This window comes from Abramis brama (assembly GCF_963993115.1).
Source record: "Abramis brama genome assembly, chromosome: 15".
Taxonomy (NCBI): domain Eukaryota; kingdom Metazoa; phylum Chordata; class Actinopteri; order Cypriniformes; family Leuciscidae; genus Abramis; species Abramis brama.
The window spans coordinates 29,094,317-29,111,773 of record NC_139977.1 but is presented as its reverse complement, the minus strand read 5'-3'; the positions used below and the strand labels follow the sequence as shown (position 1 = coordinate 29,111,773).

The window sequence follows — 17,457 nt, the reverse complement described above, 5'->3', positions numbered from 1 at the left end:
TTATATTTACAATAGCAATACCATGCTTTTTGGACATTTACCATGATAATAGCATATATTGATACGTTACCCTGGCAATACCTTGTATTTTGTACATGGTACCATGTTAAAACCTTGTTTTTTTAGTTTTTTACATGTACCGTAATTATACCATGATTTCTTTGGACATTTACCATGATAATGGTAAATTGTACTTTACCCTTGTAATACTTTGTTTTTGTTCACAGTACCATGTTTTTTTTTACGTGTACCATGATTTTTGGGATATTTACCATGATAATGCCATATATTTATACTGTGTTTGTTTTGAAATATTCTATGATAATACCATGTTTTTAAACATAAAGGCATTATTATATCATGTAGCATAGTATATATTTTTAAAAAACCATGGTACATGAATAGTAGCAACATGATTTAAATCAAAACACCATAGTATTTCCATCTGATACTGTCATTGTATCATGGTAGTTCATTTGTCAGGGTTGTGCTGGAGTTTTGTTCTGCTTTGCTTTTATGGGGTTGGATGAATTTGTAGTTGAGTTTGAATGTTCTTTGATGCTTTTAACGTGTGTGTCTCTTTTGTAATAAATGTGTGTTTGATTTCACTGGATGGGATGTATGCTGCTCTCCTCTGAGTGTGCATTTGTTGCTGCGTGCGCTGATGGAATTGTACATTTGTACATGAATCGTGTGTGTGATTGAGTTGTGGTACAGCAGCAGATGAGTCATCGTTTCCAGTGTCTAATAATGCACATGCTGAACACCAGCCAGCGATTCAGTCAGTGAACGTGAGCCATTTAACATGGAAAAACTTTACACACTCTTTGCTGAAAGAGAAGCTTTTTTAACTTTATTAGACAATCAAAAATGATGAAAAGTGTTGTGAATGTTGCAGGCAGATTAAATGGTTTTTGCTGAATCAGTCAGTCGTTGATTGCTGCTCTAGTTAGTGGAAACCAGTGAACACCACACAGTCTAACCAAACCACCAAACCATACATACCATTATAGTGCAGTTCAAACAGCCCACTGAGAGAGAGAGAGAGAGAGAGAGAGAGAGAGAGAGAGAGAGAGAGAGAGAGAGAGAGAGAAGAAAAAATATATAATGGTTTACTAGGAAATATACTTAAGCCACGTAAGAAGCTCAAAGCACCTGGTCGGAATACCTGCAATTTTACCCGTTAGCCCTATGAACCCTGCCCTCCCTCTCATTACACCTCTGTCCAGGTCAAAGGTCAGTTGGTGGACAGTGACCTCCTGCATGCGGCAGAAGTGAGGTCGTAATATAGATGGTCATCACCATCCGTGCACCCACAGGGCACTCCTCCCACTTGATTGGCTGCTATTGGTTGAGGAGCTGTCAATCACTCAGATTGACCTATCATTAAACTGTCAGCACCGGCCTCCTAAAACCCTCAGCTTAGTGACAGGATAGCAATACACTCGAGTTGCGGCCCATATTACGCACTATACACTATGCACTTATACACTATGTACTTATCCATATAATGTATGAACTTTATATGGTTGTTTTGTCATTGAACATCGGAGTCTGAAGCCCCTCCCCCTCTGCTACATAATTAAAGCAGCGATAGTTAATACATGAAGTGTCTAACATTCGTTTTTTCCGTTAACCCTTAAATGCATGGATGTTTCATTATTACATATTCATGTCTTTAGCGACCCGGATCTATATCTAACACGGATGGATCTGTCGGGATAATATAAAACTCTCCTGATATTAGAGTAACAATTACAGAAGAATAAAATAAAGCATATTTTGTTAACTTTTGTATCTTGGAAGGGTTCAGTTTGAGCAGATGTTTTATACTGTCATCACTGTCCTCGTCAGAACTCATTTCCCAGTACATTCAGCACACTCATATTCGTGACCTCAAACATATTCTCAAAACTATCAAAACTAACATCTTCAAAATCAATATTTTGATCGCTGACAGCTTTTTCACCAGATCCGCCATTAAGTGTCAGTGATAGTAATATCTGATTGCGTTCAGTACTTGCTCTGCAGTAAATCGCTGAGCCATTCCAAGTTTTGCTGATGATACTTCCTATTCTTTTGTTTTCTGCCTGCGATAACTATGAGTGAAAAGTCACTTCATCATTGTGTATCAGACATTGACACCTTGTGGAATAAAGGTGAAATGCAATTATTCAGTCATCAAAGATTCAATTATTGTTGTGCAGAGAAAATATACTTGCACTGTAACACACCATGGGTCGTTAGCGACCCTAATACATTTTTACAAAAAATGAATGGGAAAACAGGCGTTCTTTTATAATTGTATACATTTTTTCATGTTATATTGTTTATAATGAATTGATTGAGGAATACTAAGAAGGTTGATGTCTAACTTGAAAAAATGAATGAGAAGGAGGGTAGTGATTCGTGAATGACGTCCCGAGTCACTAAAGACCCGAGGTATGTGTTTAAGGGTTAATTAATTGCATCGTCCGGGTATTTAAAATGTACTTTTTCTTTTTGGAATTTTCAGTGTAATCACACTACTCTCACTATTTAAACTAAACTTCAAATCGGCATAGAATAATGCATAAGTGCCCGAATTGGGACGCACCTTTGTAATATCATATGTGACCACCCTGAATTTAGTTGGGTCACAGGGATATTGGATTGTTTGTATTACCTATGTCTATTTCAGTTTACTTGTATAAGTTTTATTATTGTAGTGAGTTTACATTGGGCAGCTCCCGAATTCTGGTTGACAGTTGAGAGAGTGGAGTTGCCGTGACGATTGTGGTGCATCCTCAGACAACAAAGAGGACCTTTAAGCAACCACTAACTATTGTCTCTCTCTCTCTCATTTACTGTTAACCAGAATTCGGAAGATGCAGCTGAGCTGCCCAATGTAAACTCACTACAATAATAAAACTTATATATATACACTGTAAAAAATTTAACCGTGATTTTTACGGTAAAAAAACAGCAGCTGTGGTTGCCAGAACTTTACCGTCAAAAATACGGTAGCAACCCGTTATTGGGTTTACAGACTTGACTTAAAATTTACAGTAATAAACCGTATTTTATTATCTGATATAATGTGAATTTACCGTCCTATTGAAGTATTAATATCTGTTTTGTACCATAATACACTGATAACCACCAATCACAGCAGTGATGATAGTCACATGATCAATCAAAGCTCATCACAAGCAGCTCTTCCACAAGAAAATTACCGTTTTACCGTTAAAATTACGATAATTTTTTACAGTGTACAAGTAAACTGAAATAGACATAGGTAATAAAAGAAAGAAAGAAAGAAATATATACAAACAATCCAATATCCCTGTGACCCAACTAAATTCAGGGTGGTCACACATAGCAACATGCTAACAACTGATCAGAATACCATAGAAACCACCTAGCTATGGGTTGCAAAAGGGCGGAAAATCTGTGCCGCTGCCCCTCAAAACACACACAAGCCCCTTTCACACAGAGATTCCGGAAAATACACGGATAATGTGTCCCGAGATTGTTTGTGAGTGCGTTCACACACATTCCGTAAAGATCCCGTAAAGACACGTGACGTCAGTATGTGTTGTAGAAAGGCCAGTCTAATCTTCCGCTACCGCTCTTTCCATTGTAGTCGTGCACTTGGTGGATTTTTTTACGCAGTGTCTTAAGTTTACTAATGATCTGCGCTTTCGATCTCGAGAAACCACGCTCGAGCATTTTTTTTCCGGATTCGGTCATACACTAACGCATCGCGTACCGTTCCACAAAGCTGGCGAACGATCTCAGCTTCAGCGTGGATAGTAAGGAGCTCCCTGGTCTCTGCTTCATTCCAGTTTGCAGACATTTTTTCGTTCTTTCTTTGTTGATGACGTCATGACGAACACAAACTTTCTTCTAAGAGCAACAAAATACCCCTTACGGCATTGGTCCTGGCTTTTGTTCACACAGGGCGCGTTCCGGGACTGATCCCGGCAATGTTACTAGGTCCCCATCCCGGCATCGATCCCGACGTGTTTGCGTTCACACAGAAGGCACTCTAGCAAATTTACGGCAATTTCCCGGGATCAACGCGCTGTGTGAAAGGGGCTACAGACACTTTGAACATAAGGGTTGAGTTTCAGAAAGAACATTTAACTGTTGTCTTATGCATGCAAGTCTTTCTCTCTCTGAAGTTATTGCTTCACAGATCTTACATTTTCCTGACACGCTTCCAAACTACTCAAATGTGTCAGAATCAAATGCCACTGTAAAGCTGTGCTCCATTGAACAATGACATCACGGTGCGATTTAAATCAGTGATTGACACCCTTTTCAGGTTTTTTAAGGTCAGATTTAAATGGATTAATCTAAAGTGGTAGCGCATACGTGTAATTTCTCCATCATTACGGTCTGATGTGGTTTTATATTTTATGGAACATTCTAGGCATCCTAGAACATTCGAAACCTTTCTTGGTTCAAACTCCACAGAACCGCAGTAAACATGAGACGTTTCACTCGCTCCAGATGTGCTTTGGATATGCACAGTTAAGTTTTGTAAAGGAACTCGAATCATTTCTGGTCTGTGTGCAAATGTTGCATTGTGGAAAACCTATTCTACTAGTTGTGACCCTATTAGTGTTAATAATGTTAAGACTTTTAATACTTTTAAAAAGATGTTTAAAGAAATTAAAGGGCTAGTTCACCCAAAAATGATAATTCTGTCATAAATTACTCACCCTCATGTCGTTCCAAACCTGTAAGACTTTCAGTCATGTTCAGAACACAAGTGAAGATCTTTTTAATGAAATCTGAGAGCTTTCTGTCCTTCCATCTACGCAACTACCACTTTCAAGCCCCAGAAAGGTAGTAAAGACATCATTAAATGAATGTGACTCCAGTGGTTTAACCTCAGTTTTATGAAGCGACGTGAGTGCTTTGTTTGATGTAAAATGACAGTAAAGACATTTATAACGTACAAAAGATTTCTAATTCAAATAAATACTGTTCTTTAGAACTTTAAATTCAGCAAAGAATCCTATAAAAAGTAATACTTTTAATACTTTAATGTTAAGTAATGTTCTTTACATTATATAAAGCTTAATAGGTTACATTGTAAGTTCATTAACAGTGATAGTCCAGCGATGAGTCATGTGATTCCATCTGGTTAAAGGTTTAGCTGGTTAGCATGGCTCAATTTGCCCCTGCTGGTAAATGTCAAAACTACACCATCTAGACCCTTCCTGTTCTGTATCATTTGGGGTTGGTACAGTAAGATAAAAAAAAAAAAAATGAACAGAGTCTTTTCTGCTTTATTTGATCATAAATACAGTAGAAATAGTAATATTGTGAAAATTATTATATTTTAAAATGTAATTTATTCCTGTGATCAAAGCTGAATTTTTAGCATCATTACTCCAATCTTCAGTGTCACATGATCCTTCAGAAATCATTCTAATATGAGGATTTGATACTCAAGAAACATTTCTGATTATTATCAATGTTAAAAAAAGTTGTGCTGCTTCATATTTTTGTGGAAACCGTGAAAATGTAAAATTACTATGCAACACTGAGATGACAAAAGTCAGGAAAAATATACATATATTTTTGTATGCACATTATGTGAATGTTTGCGAAATGAGAAGGAGAGCGATAAGTTTGCTTGTGTTTATAGCGCTGATCTTGTGTTGAGTCAATTTTTCCATCTCACAGACACAGTGAGTGTTATCTGTGTGTGTTTCTGAGACGCACACACACACACATGCACGCACACACACACAGATACCTGTATATGTGTTTTTTATGGGACTCTCCATAGACATAATGATTTTTATTCTGTATCGTATATTTTGTCCCCTAATCCTACCCCTAAACCACAGAAAACTTTCTGCATTTTTACATTTTCAAAAAAACCCATCACTTAGTATAAGTTGTTTTCCTCATAGGGACCAGAAAATATCATTTTATTCCCATAACGTTGGGTTCACCAGGACCACATAAACACTGTAGATGTAGGCTATTAGGATCAAGAGTTCTGTACTGTAGTTAGTTTCTCATGAAATGCTCTGTTATTTGACTCTCAGGATCTGTTGCCATCGTCCTGTCAGTCATCTCTCCTTACTATTTTCACATGATAAATGAAATCTGATGTACTGTACTGTAAACGACTACCGGAGTAAGCCTAACCATGTCACTTTAGGGCCTCCGTAGAATACGTTATTCATTTTCCGTGCCTTTCCGAATTCGGAATTAGGCTTCAGGGACATTCCTAATAATTAACACATACTGTATATTATATGCAAACAGTTGTGGGTGGTTGCCAGGGAGTTCATTCAGTTTTTAGGGTGTTTTAAGGGTATTCAATGTGTCTTTGTGATTATGGTGCTTAAGGTACTTAAGCTCATGGGATTCAGTAAAAATAGAAATGCATGAACTTGGATGTTTTATGTCTGCCAAATAAATATGTGTATGTCATTCTCTTATCTCGTCCATTTCCTGTTGTTTTGCGATTAAAAATACTTAGTCAGTCTGGTCACTATCTCATGATGGGAATAGAGAGAAAGAGAGAGAGAATTCATCTTGCCAATAGTCTTCCTGTGTCTCCTCCATTCACCTTCCTGTGTGTGTGTGTGTTTGCTAGTTTCTCTGCCACATGATTGTGTGTTCACAAGGTCCAAACTGTTTCCTAACCCTGCATGCATAATGGAAGTATTCGCATGTCATGCTGAAGTGGAGGTCAAAAATTATGATTCATTTTATTGAGAACGACCTCAGTGACCCCAACGTAGCTGAAGCTCAGAGCCCTCTGCTGAAAGCAAACTTGATTCTGTGCTGAATATTGAGCATTTGTTTGATTCTCATGATGCTGTGATGAAGATCCAGGTCATCATATGATCAGTTTGTCGTTAATTACCCGTCCTTAGCAAGAGGTTAACCACTGAAGAGTTTTAGTGGGACAGAAATTACACATGGCAACTTTAAGGTACAAAAGTGAATTTAAACTTCATTAATAATTTCAACCTTACATGTGCTTTCTATTTTTTTTTTTTTTTTTTTTTTTAATAACATTAATGCTTGGAGATTAAAATCTCCCATTGGCCATGTTCACTGTTCAGAATCTGTATAGAATATTAATATTCATACATTACCATTTTACCATTTAAAAGTTTGGGGTCAGTAAGTAAGTTTTAAAGGAATTATTACTTTTAATCAGCAAGTTCTAATACTTTTATTCAGCAAATAAGTTTTGAACAAAGAATCCTGAATAGAAATGTATCACAGTTATCACAAAAATATGAAGCACAACTGTTTTAAACATTGATAATAATCAGAAATGTTTCTTGAGCAGCAAATCAGCATAGTAGAATGATTTCTGAAGGATCATGTGACTCTGAAGAGTGAAAACTAGTAAAGTAATGATGCTGAAAATTCAGATTTGATCACAGGAATAAATTAAAATTTTTAAATATATTCAAATAGAAAGCAGTTATTTTAAATTGTAATAGCATTTCATAATATTTCCTTTTTTTGACTGTTTTTTTGCTCGAATAAACGCAGTCTTGGTGAGCAGAAGAGATTTATATATATATATATATATATATATATATATATATATATATATATATATATATATAAAAAAACTCTTACTGACCCCAAACCTTTGAAAGGTAGTGTATTTAAAAACTGAAATGTGATTGGTCTTCATTCTTGCATTTATTTGCATATAGATCTGTAATTTGTGGAATGTCTTACATGTTTTTTTTAACCTGTATGCTGACAATGTGAATGTGACGAGTGTCATGGCAGTGACATATCATTTAGACAAACTAAAATAAAATGTAGACTTGCCTAAAATATTCACATTATTCTTCTGCTCTGAAAGCAGTGTTATTTCCTTCAGGAAGTTCAAATTTAGTACTAGCATCACTGTAAAGCTCCTTAATTCAGTGTGATTTGGTTTAATGAGCTTTTGAGAAGCTTAAACATTTATAATGTGATCAAACAGTCAAGTTTTGGCCCGTTATAAACTGATCTGGGGTGTTTGGTGGTAAAGAGATCAGCTGAGCTGTGCTGTTTTTGAGATGAACAAACTTTCTTCCAGTAACATTGAAACGTTTGTTTGTTTGAAGTTATCTGGTCTTTAATTACTTGAAACATTAGCACAAAATTGATATTTATAAATAATTTATTGAATGCTTTTCTGAATGTTTGTCTATAGTTTTTTTACTAGATGGTTCAGAGAAAATTGAGAGAACGTTCACATAACCAAGAAAAAACGTTAAAAACGTTTAAAAAAAACATTTACAAATCTGGACATTTTGAACATTCTGAGAACATTTGGAAATGACTTTTCATAACTTAATGGGAACTTTAGCAAACTTTGACCATATTTTTTGTTTACTGGATATATGCATGTTTACGCAAAGGTTTTTCAAAACCAGTGCCTACTTAATCACACTTTTATTTCAACATTTTAGAGCGACAAGTCACTACATTTTTAGCTTTTAACATTTATAATCTCAGGCAGCTTTCCAAAATAGTGCCAGATCTCTGAGAACAGGAGTAGTTGTGTGTTGTGCAGTAAGTTAAGCAGTATGATTTTGTGTATTGTGCGGTTTTGGATGTGGTTGTTTTGATGTGTTTATGTTTTGAACTGTGTGTGTGCGTCTGGCATCTGTTTTGCTGTCGATATGTAATTAAAAGTTGGCACTGAAACCCAACACGTTTAATGCTCAGAGATGGAGAGATTAGTCATTATGTTCATTTGATTTATTCTTATTTCCTGTTTATTTTAATTGCAGATGTTTTCGTCTAATTATAATCATCTCAGGAAATGTGTGTGTGGCAGTCGATGTTTAGGAACAGCAATTCTTCCTCTTAATAAGTTGTGAATGGGAATGTTTACACACACCTGAGCTGTGGTCTGTGGGTGTTTGCAGAGGGAAATACTGCGGTGACTGGGTAAATCTCAACAGGTGATGTTTCTGTTCCTCAGGGACGCCTCTTTAAGAGTGTAAACACACACACACTGTGTGGTTGACTGTAAGGTGAACCCGAGTGCTTCACCTGAGTAGGTCCTGTATGTGTGGGTGATATTAAACATGACTTTTTACAGGATGTTGATAGATCCCACTTTACCAGAGCTGTAAAGTATGTTGTAAAACATCAAATTCACTTACGGCTTAAATATGCACACTCATATCCACCTGAACGGGAACTGAGTACACACAGCTGACACATAACACTGCACTGAGAACACCATATATACGTACACAATCCTATTGATCTGGTGAATTAAATCAAGAAGCCACCTTAGACAGCATGCTACAATGACTTATTTATTTATTATTATTATTTTTACCATAGTAAGTTGTGTTTTTAGACCTAAAACTGTGGAAAAAAACGCTGTAATGCACTTTGCTTCTAATGGCTTTTTGCTTTTTTAAATTGTGGCAACAGAAATAAAAGTCCCCAATGTTCAGTACATTTTTAAATGTATTTATAATGATCATAATAATTGTTTTCTACCAGGTACAGTAATATAGTTCAGTTCTGTTCTGTATCTGTAGGATGTTTATTGCAATTTGATTCATTAATGTAGAATTTACCACAGCTTTGAGCATCCAATCAGAATTAGAACTAAATTAATTCATCTTTTTAGTTTGTAGAATTAATTTTTGAAGATAAAGGTTCTAATCAGAACCTAAAAGTATTTGTGTGTATGTTATTATATACATATTTATATTATTTACACTAGTTCAAAAGATTGGGGTCAGGAAAATTATTGATACTTTTATTTTGCAGGGATGCATTAAATTGATCAAAATTCACAGTAATGATGTTTATAATGTTACAAAAGATTTCTATTTCAAATAACCGCTGTTATTTGAAACTTTCTATTCATTAAAGAATCCTGAAAAATATGCATCATGGTTTCCACAAAAATATTAAACAGCAACTGCTTTCAACATGGATAATAATAATAAGAAGAAACGTTTTTGAGCAGCAAATCAGCATTGAATGCTGAAGGATCATGTGACACTGAAGACTGAAGATAATATTTCTATTTTTTTTCAGCTCTAACAAATTGTTGAGTGAGCAGAAGAGACTTAATTCAAAAATCTTAACTACCCCAAACTGATCCGAGTAATCTTTAGAGAACCATACACCATAAATGTACTACAGAGAATTACAAAGAAGAGCTTTATTTTTAGGAGTGTTGAGTTTTTAATGCTGAACTTCTGTAAGTGGGTTAGTGGGTCACACTGTGTTTGCAGGCCTTGATTCCCTGCTGTGGGTCTTGTGTGGAAAAACAGCTGTAACCCATCGCCTCCATTTACAGCTTTTCCCCTAAACATCCTTAAGAAAACATATATATACTTTTGTGAAAGTTTGACCCTTAGCTAATGCTTACTGAGGTAAATATTAGCTCTGCCTGCAAGCGCTCATGTTTTCTCCCCCAGTGCCGAGCTAAATGTTAATTCTAGCAGCAGCCTGTTTACATGAGAGATAGTTCATTACACACACACTATAGCGAAGCGTCTTCTATGTGCAGTAGATGTGCGACAAACCTTCACATCTGCAACTATTACCATTGATGCATATCAAAACACCTGCTGTGACTTAGTATGCGATCGTACATTTTACAAAGTATCTTCCGCAAATGTAAAGTTCAGGCGTGCTTTTATTTCCCACAGCTGGCTATGTTAACGATATGCGATCTGCTAAGTCTAAATTAAGATGTTGTTGACTGACACCACGTTATCATCGAGCTGGTAAAGCATGTCATTTTAAGACCTATAAATATAAACCAGCTAATTTTGGGGAAGCCCTTGGAGCACTTATATCCTTTAACCATAGTGATGCGTTTTACCTTAGCAAACCTCATTGCTATACTTTGACAGGGACTGCCGAATAGCTTTGGCTAACCAGAGAACCTCAGCGTGGTTCACCGATTCGCATCTCTGACGCCTCTGTCTGTCTCAGCAGTTCCCACAGGTGCTCAGAACAATCTCATTATAGTGTAATCAGTTGAATTATTGCAGTGGCTGTGTCATTTTAGTACAAGTGCTCTGATTACAGTGTCCCGTTCATGATGATGAGGCTATCAAATTCCTCAGGCAGTGAAAATGTGTTTTTGTGTGTGTGTATACATGATCTTGTCTGATGATATTACTTTTATGTTCGTATCAGCCGCTTGCCAAAGTCAATAACACGAGCTTTGCCGTGTGCCAAACTAAGTAGATTTACAATTGGTTTGAATTAATCTCGACTAAAATCAACTGATCTGAAATTAAAGTCTTTGGACGAGTATTATATTGTTATGTGTGCATTTGTCAAATGTGAATTAGGTTTGTAATATTGCTATTTAGATCAGTTTCATGTGTTTAGAGTATAGTCACAATGTTCAGTATTTTTACACTTTCATTAATTCATTTACGTAACATTTACCCTTTATGCATTTTGGCTGACACTTTTATCTATTCTATTGCATTCAAGGGACATATTTTACAAAGCTTACGCAGTTCCTGGGAATTGAATCCATGATCTCAGTGTTGTTACTGTCATGCTCTACTGTTTGAGCTACAGGAATGCCATTATACAAAAAAATTAAAATTATTATATTATAAATTATTATTATTAAATGTTAATATTTGTTTATTTTGACAAAATGAATATACTATACTATACACTATATTCTTTTAAATATAATATTAACGAAAACATTTTTTTTATGAGTGATTTCTATTGCGCATTAAGTCAGAAAGATTTTATTTTTTAGTACTTATGTCAATATGTAAAATTAAGTTATTAGTCAGAGAAATGGATCGCCCCACACCAAACTCATGCTATTAGTTTTGGAGAAAATACGTCACATAAATTAATATTTGCAACCCATTTTAAACCTGTAACGTGATGTACTAGCCTGGAAATCCAGACCTAAATCTAAAAGATTAATGGTCTGGCGTCGACTAATGAAACTCGGCCAGCTCGAGGGGCGGCACCAAGCATGCATTTGAAAATCTCACTGCACGCAATTGGATAACACTACGACCAATCACAACAATAAACCCCATACGCTTCCAGCGGAGCTAACTGGTGGATTAGACTCTTACCGTATCCGGTCGGCAAAACAGCAAAAACGTCCTTCTTGCAAAGGAACGATTGGAGCGGCGTCTTCTGTTCCTGTTTTAGATAAAAAGCCAAGTCTAACTCGTTCATTGTAGTGGCCGAAGCCGTTTCAAACAACTGGTGTTCATCCATAACCATCTTGCAATGTTTACTAATGACTTCGACGTCACAGCGCTGTCGTCATCTCGCCTCTGGCCCGCCTATATCAGATAACCCGATGTGATTGGTGCAGCTCAGATCGAGGGGCATATTTAATGAGCATCATTACTCGACACCAGAGTAACTCGCTGAGCAAATTCAACTTGTGCTCTCGCGAGAACTCTGGATTACCAGGGTAGTGATGTATTGCATGTCTAAGCGAAACAGGATATTCAACAAAAAAATATAAAGGGCGGGGCTTGATTTTGTCCATCGAGAAATTCATTGGACTATTAAAAGTGGGCGTTACATAAAGCCAGACAAATGAGAGTTTGCTAAAACGATGACTAAATATCTGTCGGGCTGTATTTCTGAGGATAAGAAAGATGTTGCATTTTGATGAAAGAAAGATTATGAAAACAAACATTTTTGCTTTGGAGCAATCTGCATCATTCAGAATTAGAACAAAAATGTGTGTTAAAAAAGCGAAGAGTATGAAATTTGGTTTCATGATGACTTAATGAAAAAAATGCCACACTTCAGCTTTGAAGATGCACACTTTTTAAACATTCTTTTTAGTTTCTCTTTGCGAGTGGCAGTGAAATGAACAGATGGACTTTCATATAAATACCTAAAGGAAAAATGTAAACGCTCTGAAGCATCTCAGCGCTGTCTTCTAGACTAAATCAGACTGACCTGATCAGAATCACACCAAGAGGTCATGGATAAACACTGTCTTCAATGTAAATAAGACGTGCTTAAAATAATGACCAGGGGTGTGTGTGTGTGTGTGTGTGTGTGTTCCTCGAGTGATTTTAACAAGCGGCAGCTGGAGGTGATTTGCAGACAATGAAATTGTTTCTCAAGTTGATCACCTAAACACACACAAACACTTTACCACAAATGTGTGTGCATATGTGCATTTAATTAAAGCCTGTCACAAAGCAGACGTAGGAACTGTGTGTGGTCTTCACTCGATATCTCCTCTAGAGTGGAAAGGTTGTGTGTCTGCAACTTTGTAGACAGTGTGTCCAGTGTTCATATGGTCAGCCGACCTCTAAAGACATTCAACACTTGGCTGGGTTTGTTGTTCTGTGTTGGGTCGTTCTCATGGTCGTTCTCATGGTCGTTCTGATGATGCTTTAGGTTGCGGTTCTACGGGCACAAATACAAGTGTGTTGCTTATTGCATATTTGCATACTATGTAATGTATAATGCATACTATTTTCAGCATGCATACTTGCATGATTAAAATGGTAGTATCCTGTGTTGTTGTCGTGGTAGTATGCTATGTTGTCACATGACCATGTATTTTGCATGTTTAGTTCAAGAAAGTCGATTATTTTGCAAATATATATATTTTTTACTTTATTTTTATATAACTTTTCAGAACTAAGACAATAACAAACAGTCAACACAGCTTCATGGGTATTTACATGGGAATTCTTTCAAAATGTAACATTTAAAGAAAATAGTTTAACCATAACTGGTTAGTACAAGAGATCCTTATAAGAAGAAGTCAACAGGTTATCATGTAAACATATATACATTTACTAATGTCGTATTAGACATACGCAAATACTCTCATGTCCATAGCCATACTTTCAAGGTTATTTTGCAATTCTAATGTAATTTAAAGATGCCCAATCAAATAATGTACAAAAATGAAAGATAAAAATACAAACATTTTGTTTGTGCAATGCACTTTTTGGAAAATGTAGCAGGTCATCAATTTTTATTTTCCTATTTTTAACACAAATTGACCAATCACATACAAATTTGATGGTGCTGAATTGTTTAATGATAAAATATATCAGTATAATATAATATAATATAATATAATATAATATAATATAATATAATATAATATAATATAATATAATATAATATAAAGTTGTTGATCTTTATACGTGACTTGAAATGGCTAAACTAATTTTGTGTCTCTGTGTCTCCCCTTTTTTTACAGCTGAGCCAGCCGATCTCCTAAAGATTTTAGATTTTCACAGTTTGCCAGAGGGTGTAACGAAAACTACAGGCTTGTGCACACACAGGAAGTCCTCAAAAGGGCCTGATGTCGCCTACAGAGTCACAAAAGATGCACAGCTTAGCGCTCCTACGAAACAACTCTACCCCTGTGAGTACCTGAGCACGCATAAAAACACACAGATGCACCTGTTTACTTTTCTTCATTCTTTCCAGTGTGTGTTTGGGCTGCCGCTGTCTTTTCAGAGGACACAGACACTCTGCCCTAAATATTCAGAAACTCTTTCTTTCAACTTCACATCCTCTGTAGACACACTGTATAAAGTATTTAGACAAATGAGAGAGATGATGCAATTCTTCTGTATTCTGTTAATGTGACTGCATTTTGCATGGGGCCAAAAGTCTGAGACCACATGGACATCTTCTTTTTCATTTTAACCTGGGATTTAAAAAATAATAATAATTAAATACAACCCTGTAAGATTTTATTTTATTTTATTTTATTTTATTTTATTTTATTTTATTTTATTTTATTTTATTTTATTTTATTTTATTTTATTTTATTTTATTTTATTTTATTTTATTTTATTTTATTTTCAGTGTTAAATTTTAAGGGTCTCTGAAATTCACATTTATTCAATTTCATTTAAACTTTTCACCTAGATCTTTATTATTATAATTTAATATATATATGAAAAAATGTTTTCAATGATTAACTGATGCAAAATAGCAACATTTGGTCACATTTTAGATTAGGGTCCAATTCTCACTACTAACTAACTATTAACTATGACTTTTGCCTCAGTAAACTCCTAATTACTGCTTAGTTAGTAATAGTTAGTAAGGTTACGTTAGTTAAGTAAGGGATGTAGAATATGGTCATGCAGAATAAGGCATTAATATGTGCTTTATAAATACGAATAAACAGCTAATATCCTAGTTATATGCATGCTAATAAGCAACTAGTTAATAGTGAGAATTGGAACCCTAAACGAAAGTGTTACTTAAAATTTTTACTGGTCTCAGACTTTTGGAAACCACTGTACCTTACATGCTAATATCCATTTTTGAAAACACAAATGTTCTTGTGTTTTCTTATGAATTGCATTCAGACACATTTCGGAAGACGGTGACATGTGAAATCAAGCTTACGTAGCTAAAAACATTGTGTAATTAAATATATTTTAGGCCTTACTGTACGTGTCGCTCTCAGATCCGTCTATGTGTGTGTGTGTAAGTGTGTGTCTGAGCAACTCGCCTCTACACAAAGGGCCGGAGAGTCACCGTGCCCTAAACTCTGCTTTTGGCAGGAACTCTGAAAATCTCAAGAATTTGATGGAAGGAGGGAGAGACGAGGCAGATGAGGAGAGAGATGCAATACCAGCATAATGAGACTAAACTAGATGAGGCTAAATCAAACTGAGTCACTTACTTCAGCTTGCAGTGGCTGTGTTCCAGACTATGCTGAGTCTATCCAGACTCTTCTGTACTCTAAGCTGCCTACATACACAGTATTTTCTTAAGCTTCATAAGTTTGTTTCAGATGCAGAGGCTTATTTAAAACATATATAGCATATACATATAGCACATACTACTGCCTACTAAGATAGCTTTTTTTCTTCTCTAAAATCTAATGCACCATAGCATAGTTTTTTTGTTGGAGAAGTATATTTATTCATCTCCATATTCATATTTTTAAAAAATTAATTTTAAGGTAAAGATAAATCATTATTTATTTGTTTTACAGTATTTCATTTTATGTATTACTATATAAATAAAATTAAATAAAAACAGCAATGGTAAAATGTAAATTTATTTTATTTTACATTATTTTATTTAAAAATAAACAAAATATAACCCAGGAAGGTAAAATGTTTATTTTATTTTATTTTATTTTATTTTTTTATTTAATTGAATTTAATTTTATTTTATTTTATTTTATTTTATAACTATTTATTTTTATTATTATTATTATTTTTTTTTATTTTTTATTATTTTATTTTTATTTTATTTTACTATTATGTATTTTTTCTGCTTAAAAAAGCTCAAACTATTTGGACTGTAGATGATTCATCTAGCGGTTTTTGAATGCAGAAGATAGATTTACAAGTAAGATTTAATGGGAATTTGTCATTGATTTCTGTTGCCTCTAAAAAAAACACATCTCTTTATTTATGATTTATTTTACCTTTGAGGATGTCCCCAGATGTCCCCAGAAGGGAGGTTTTGTCAGATTTAACTCACTTCTGGGGATGATTTGGTCCCTTAAGTACATCTAAGTAAACACACACTCCTGACTGCTTGAGGAACGTACAGGCAGAGTGAAAGCACATGGAAGAAATGAATCATCTATCGCTCCAAATACAATGCATCTGTTCTTTCTCTCTGTACACTTTTCACTCAGATGCTCAGGATTTACTTTATACACACACACACACACACACACACATGCACATACACACACACATGCATGCACAGCAGGATAAGAAAAACTCTCATGGCCAAAATGTGCCTATTCTTTTTCCTCATGTTTTTATCCCCTCCTCTTGTCTCTTTCCTCCTCCTCATCCATACCCATAAGGCCATTGTCTCCCTTTTGTGCCGTGTCTTTATGGTAACAGAGAGGGGTCGTAGGTCACTGGAGGTCTGGAGATGGTTTGTAAACATGGTGGAAAGTCAAACCTCTCGACAGACCTGATGAAAAACAGAGCCGGGTCAAAACGCTACATTCAGAGATGGCTCTTCCAGAATTTAAATGTACTATGTATATGTATTTCAGACCTTTCAGGAATATGTATCAAAGCTGATTTGAATAGCTTTAGTTGGTCTTCCAACCTGGTCTAATTAGCTGGTTTTAGAGGGGTTTTGGGCACTTGTCAGCTTGGCCAGGTTGGGAGACCAGTTTAAAGACCAGCAAACCATAGGCTACTAACTAAATCTACTTTAATTACTTTTCAGTCTTGTTTATTGGTATGACCAGTAGGATGATCTATAAAATCGGATCTTGAGCTCAGTTCAGGTAGTCAGTGAAGGGTTTGAAGTGTGCAGTAATGTGACTCCAGCATTCCTTTAGGTCGTCTGCATAAAGACTTAATTCTGACTCTTGTGGAAGAGAGAGATGACGAGACCGTAGATATGACGTCCTCTCTGAACTCTGCTTTTGTTTCATATTGCCCTGGTGACAGGCAGACCTCGTCTCCTGAGTGATGGCCCTTGACTCTTGCCCTTTGACCT

General features: G+C 35.5%; 1 protein-coding gene across 2 annotated transcripts in view; it reads left to right on the top strand.

Annotated features, from left to right (window-relative positions):
- Nucleotides 1–17,457, top strand: part of col5a1 (procollagen, type V, alpha 1) — a 97,942-nt gene that overhangs the window by 13,330 nt on the left and 67,155 nt on the right. For both annotated transcript variants that reach the window (XM_084136163.1, XM_084136164.1), the window contains exon 2: nucleotides 14,207–14,374. In XM_084136163.1, coding sequence (XP_083992289.1) covers nucleotides 14,207–14,374 — 168 coding nt within the window. The remainder of the gene's footprint in view (nucleotides 1–14,206; nucleotides 14,375–17,457) is intronic.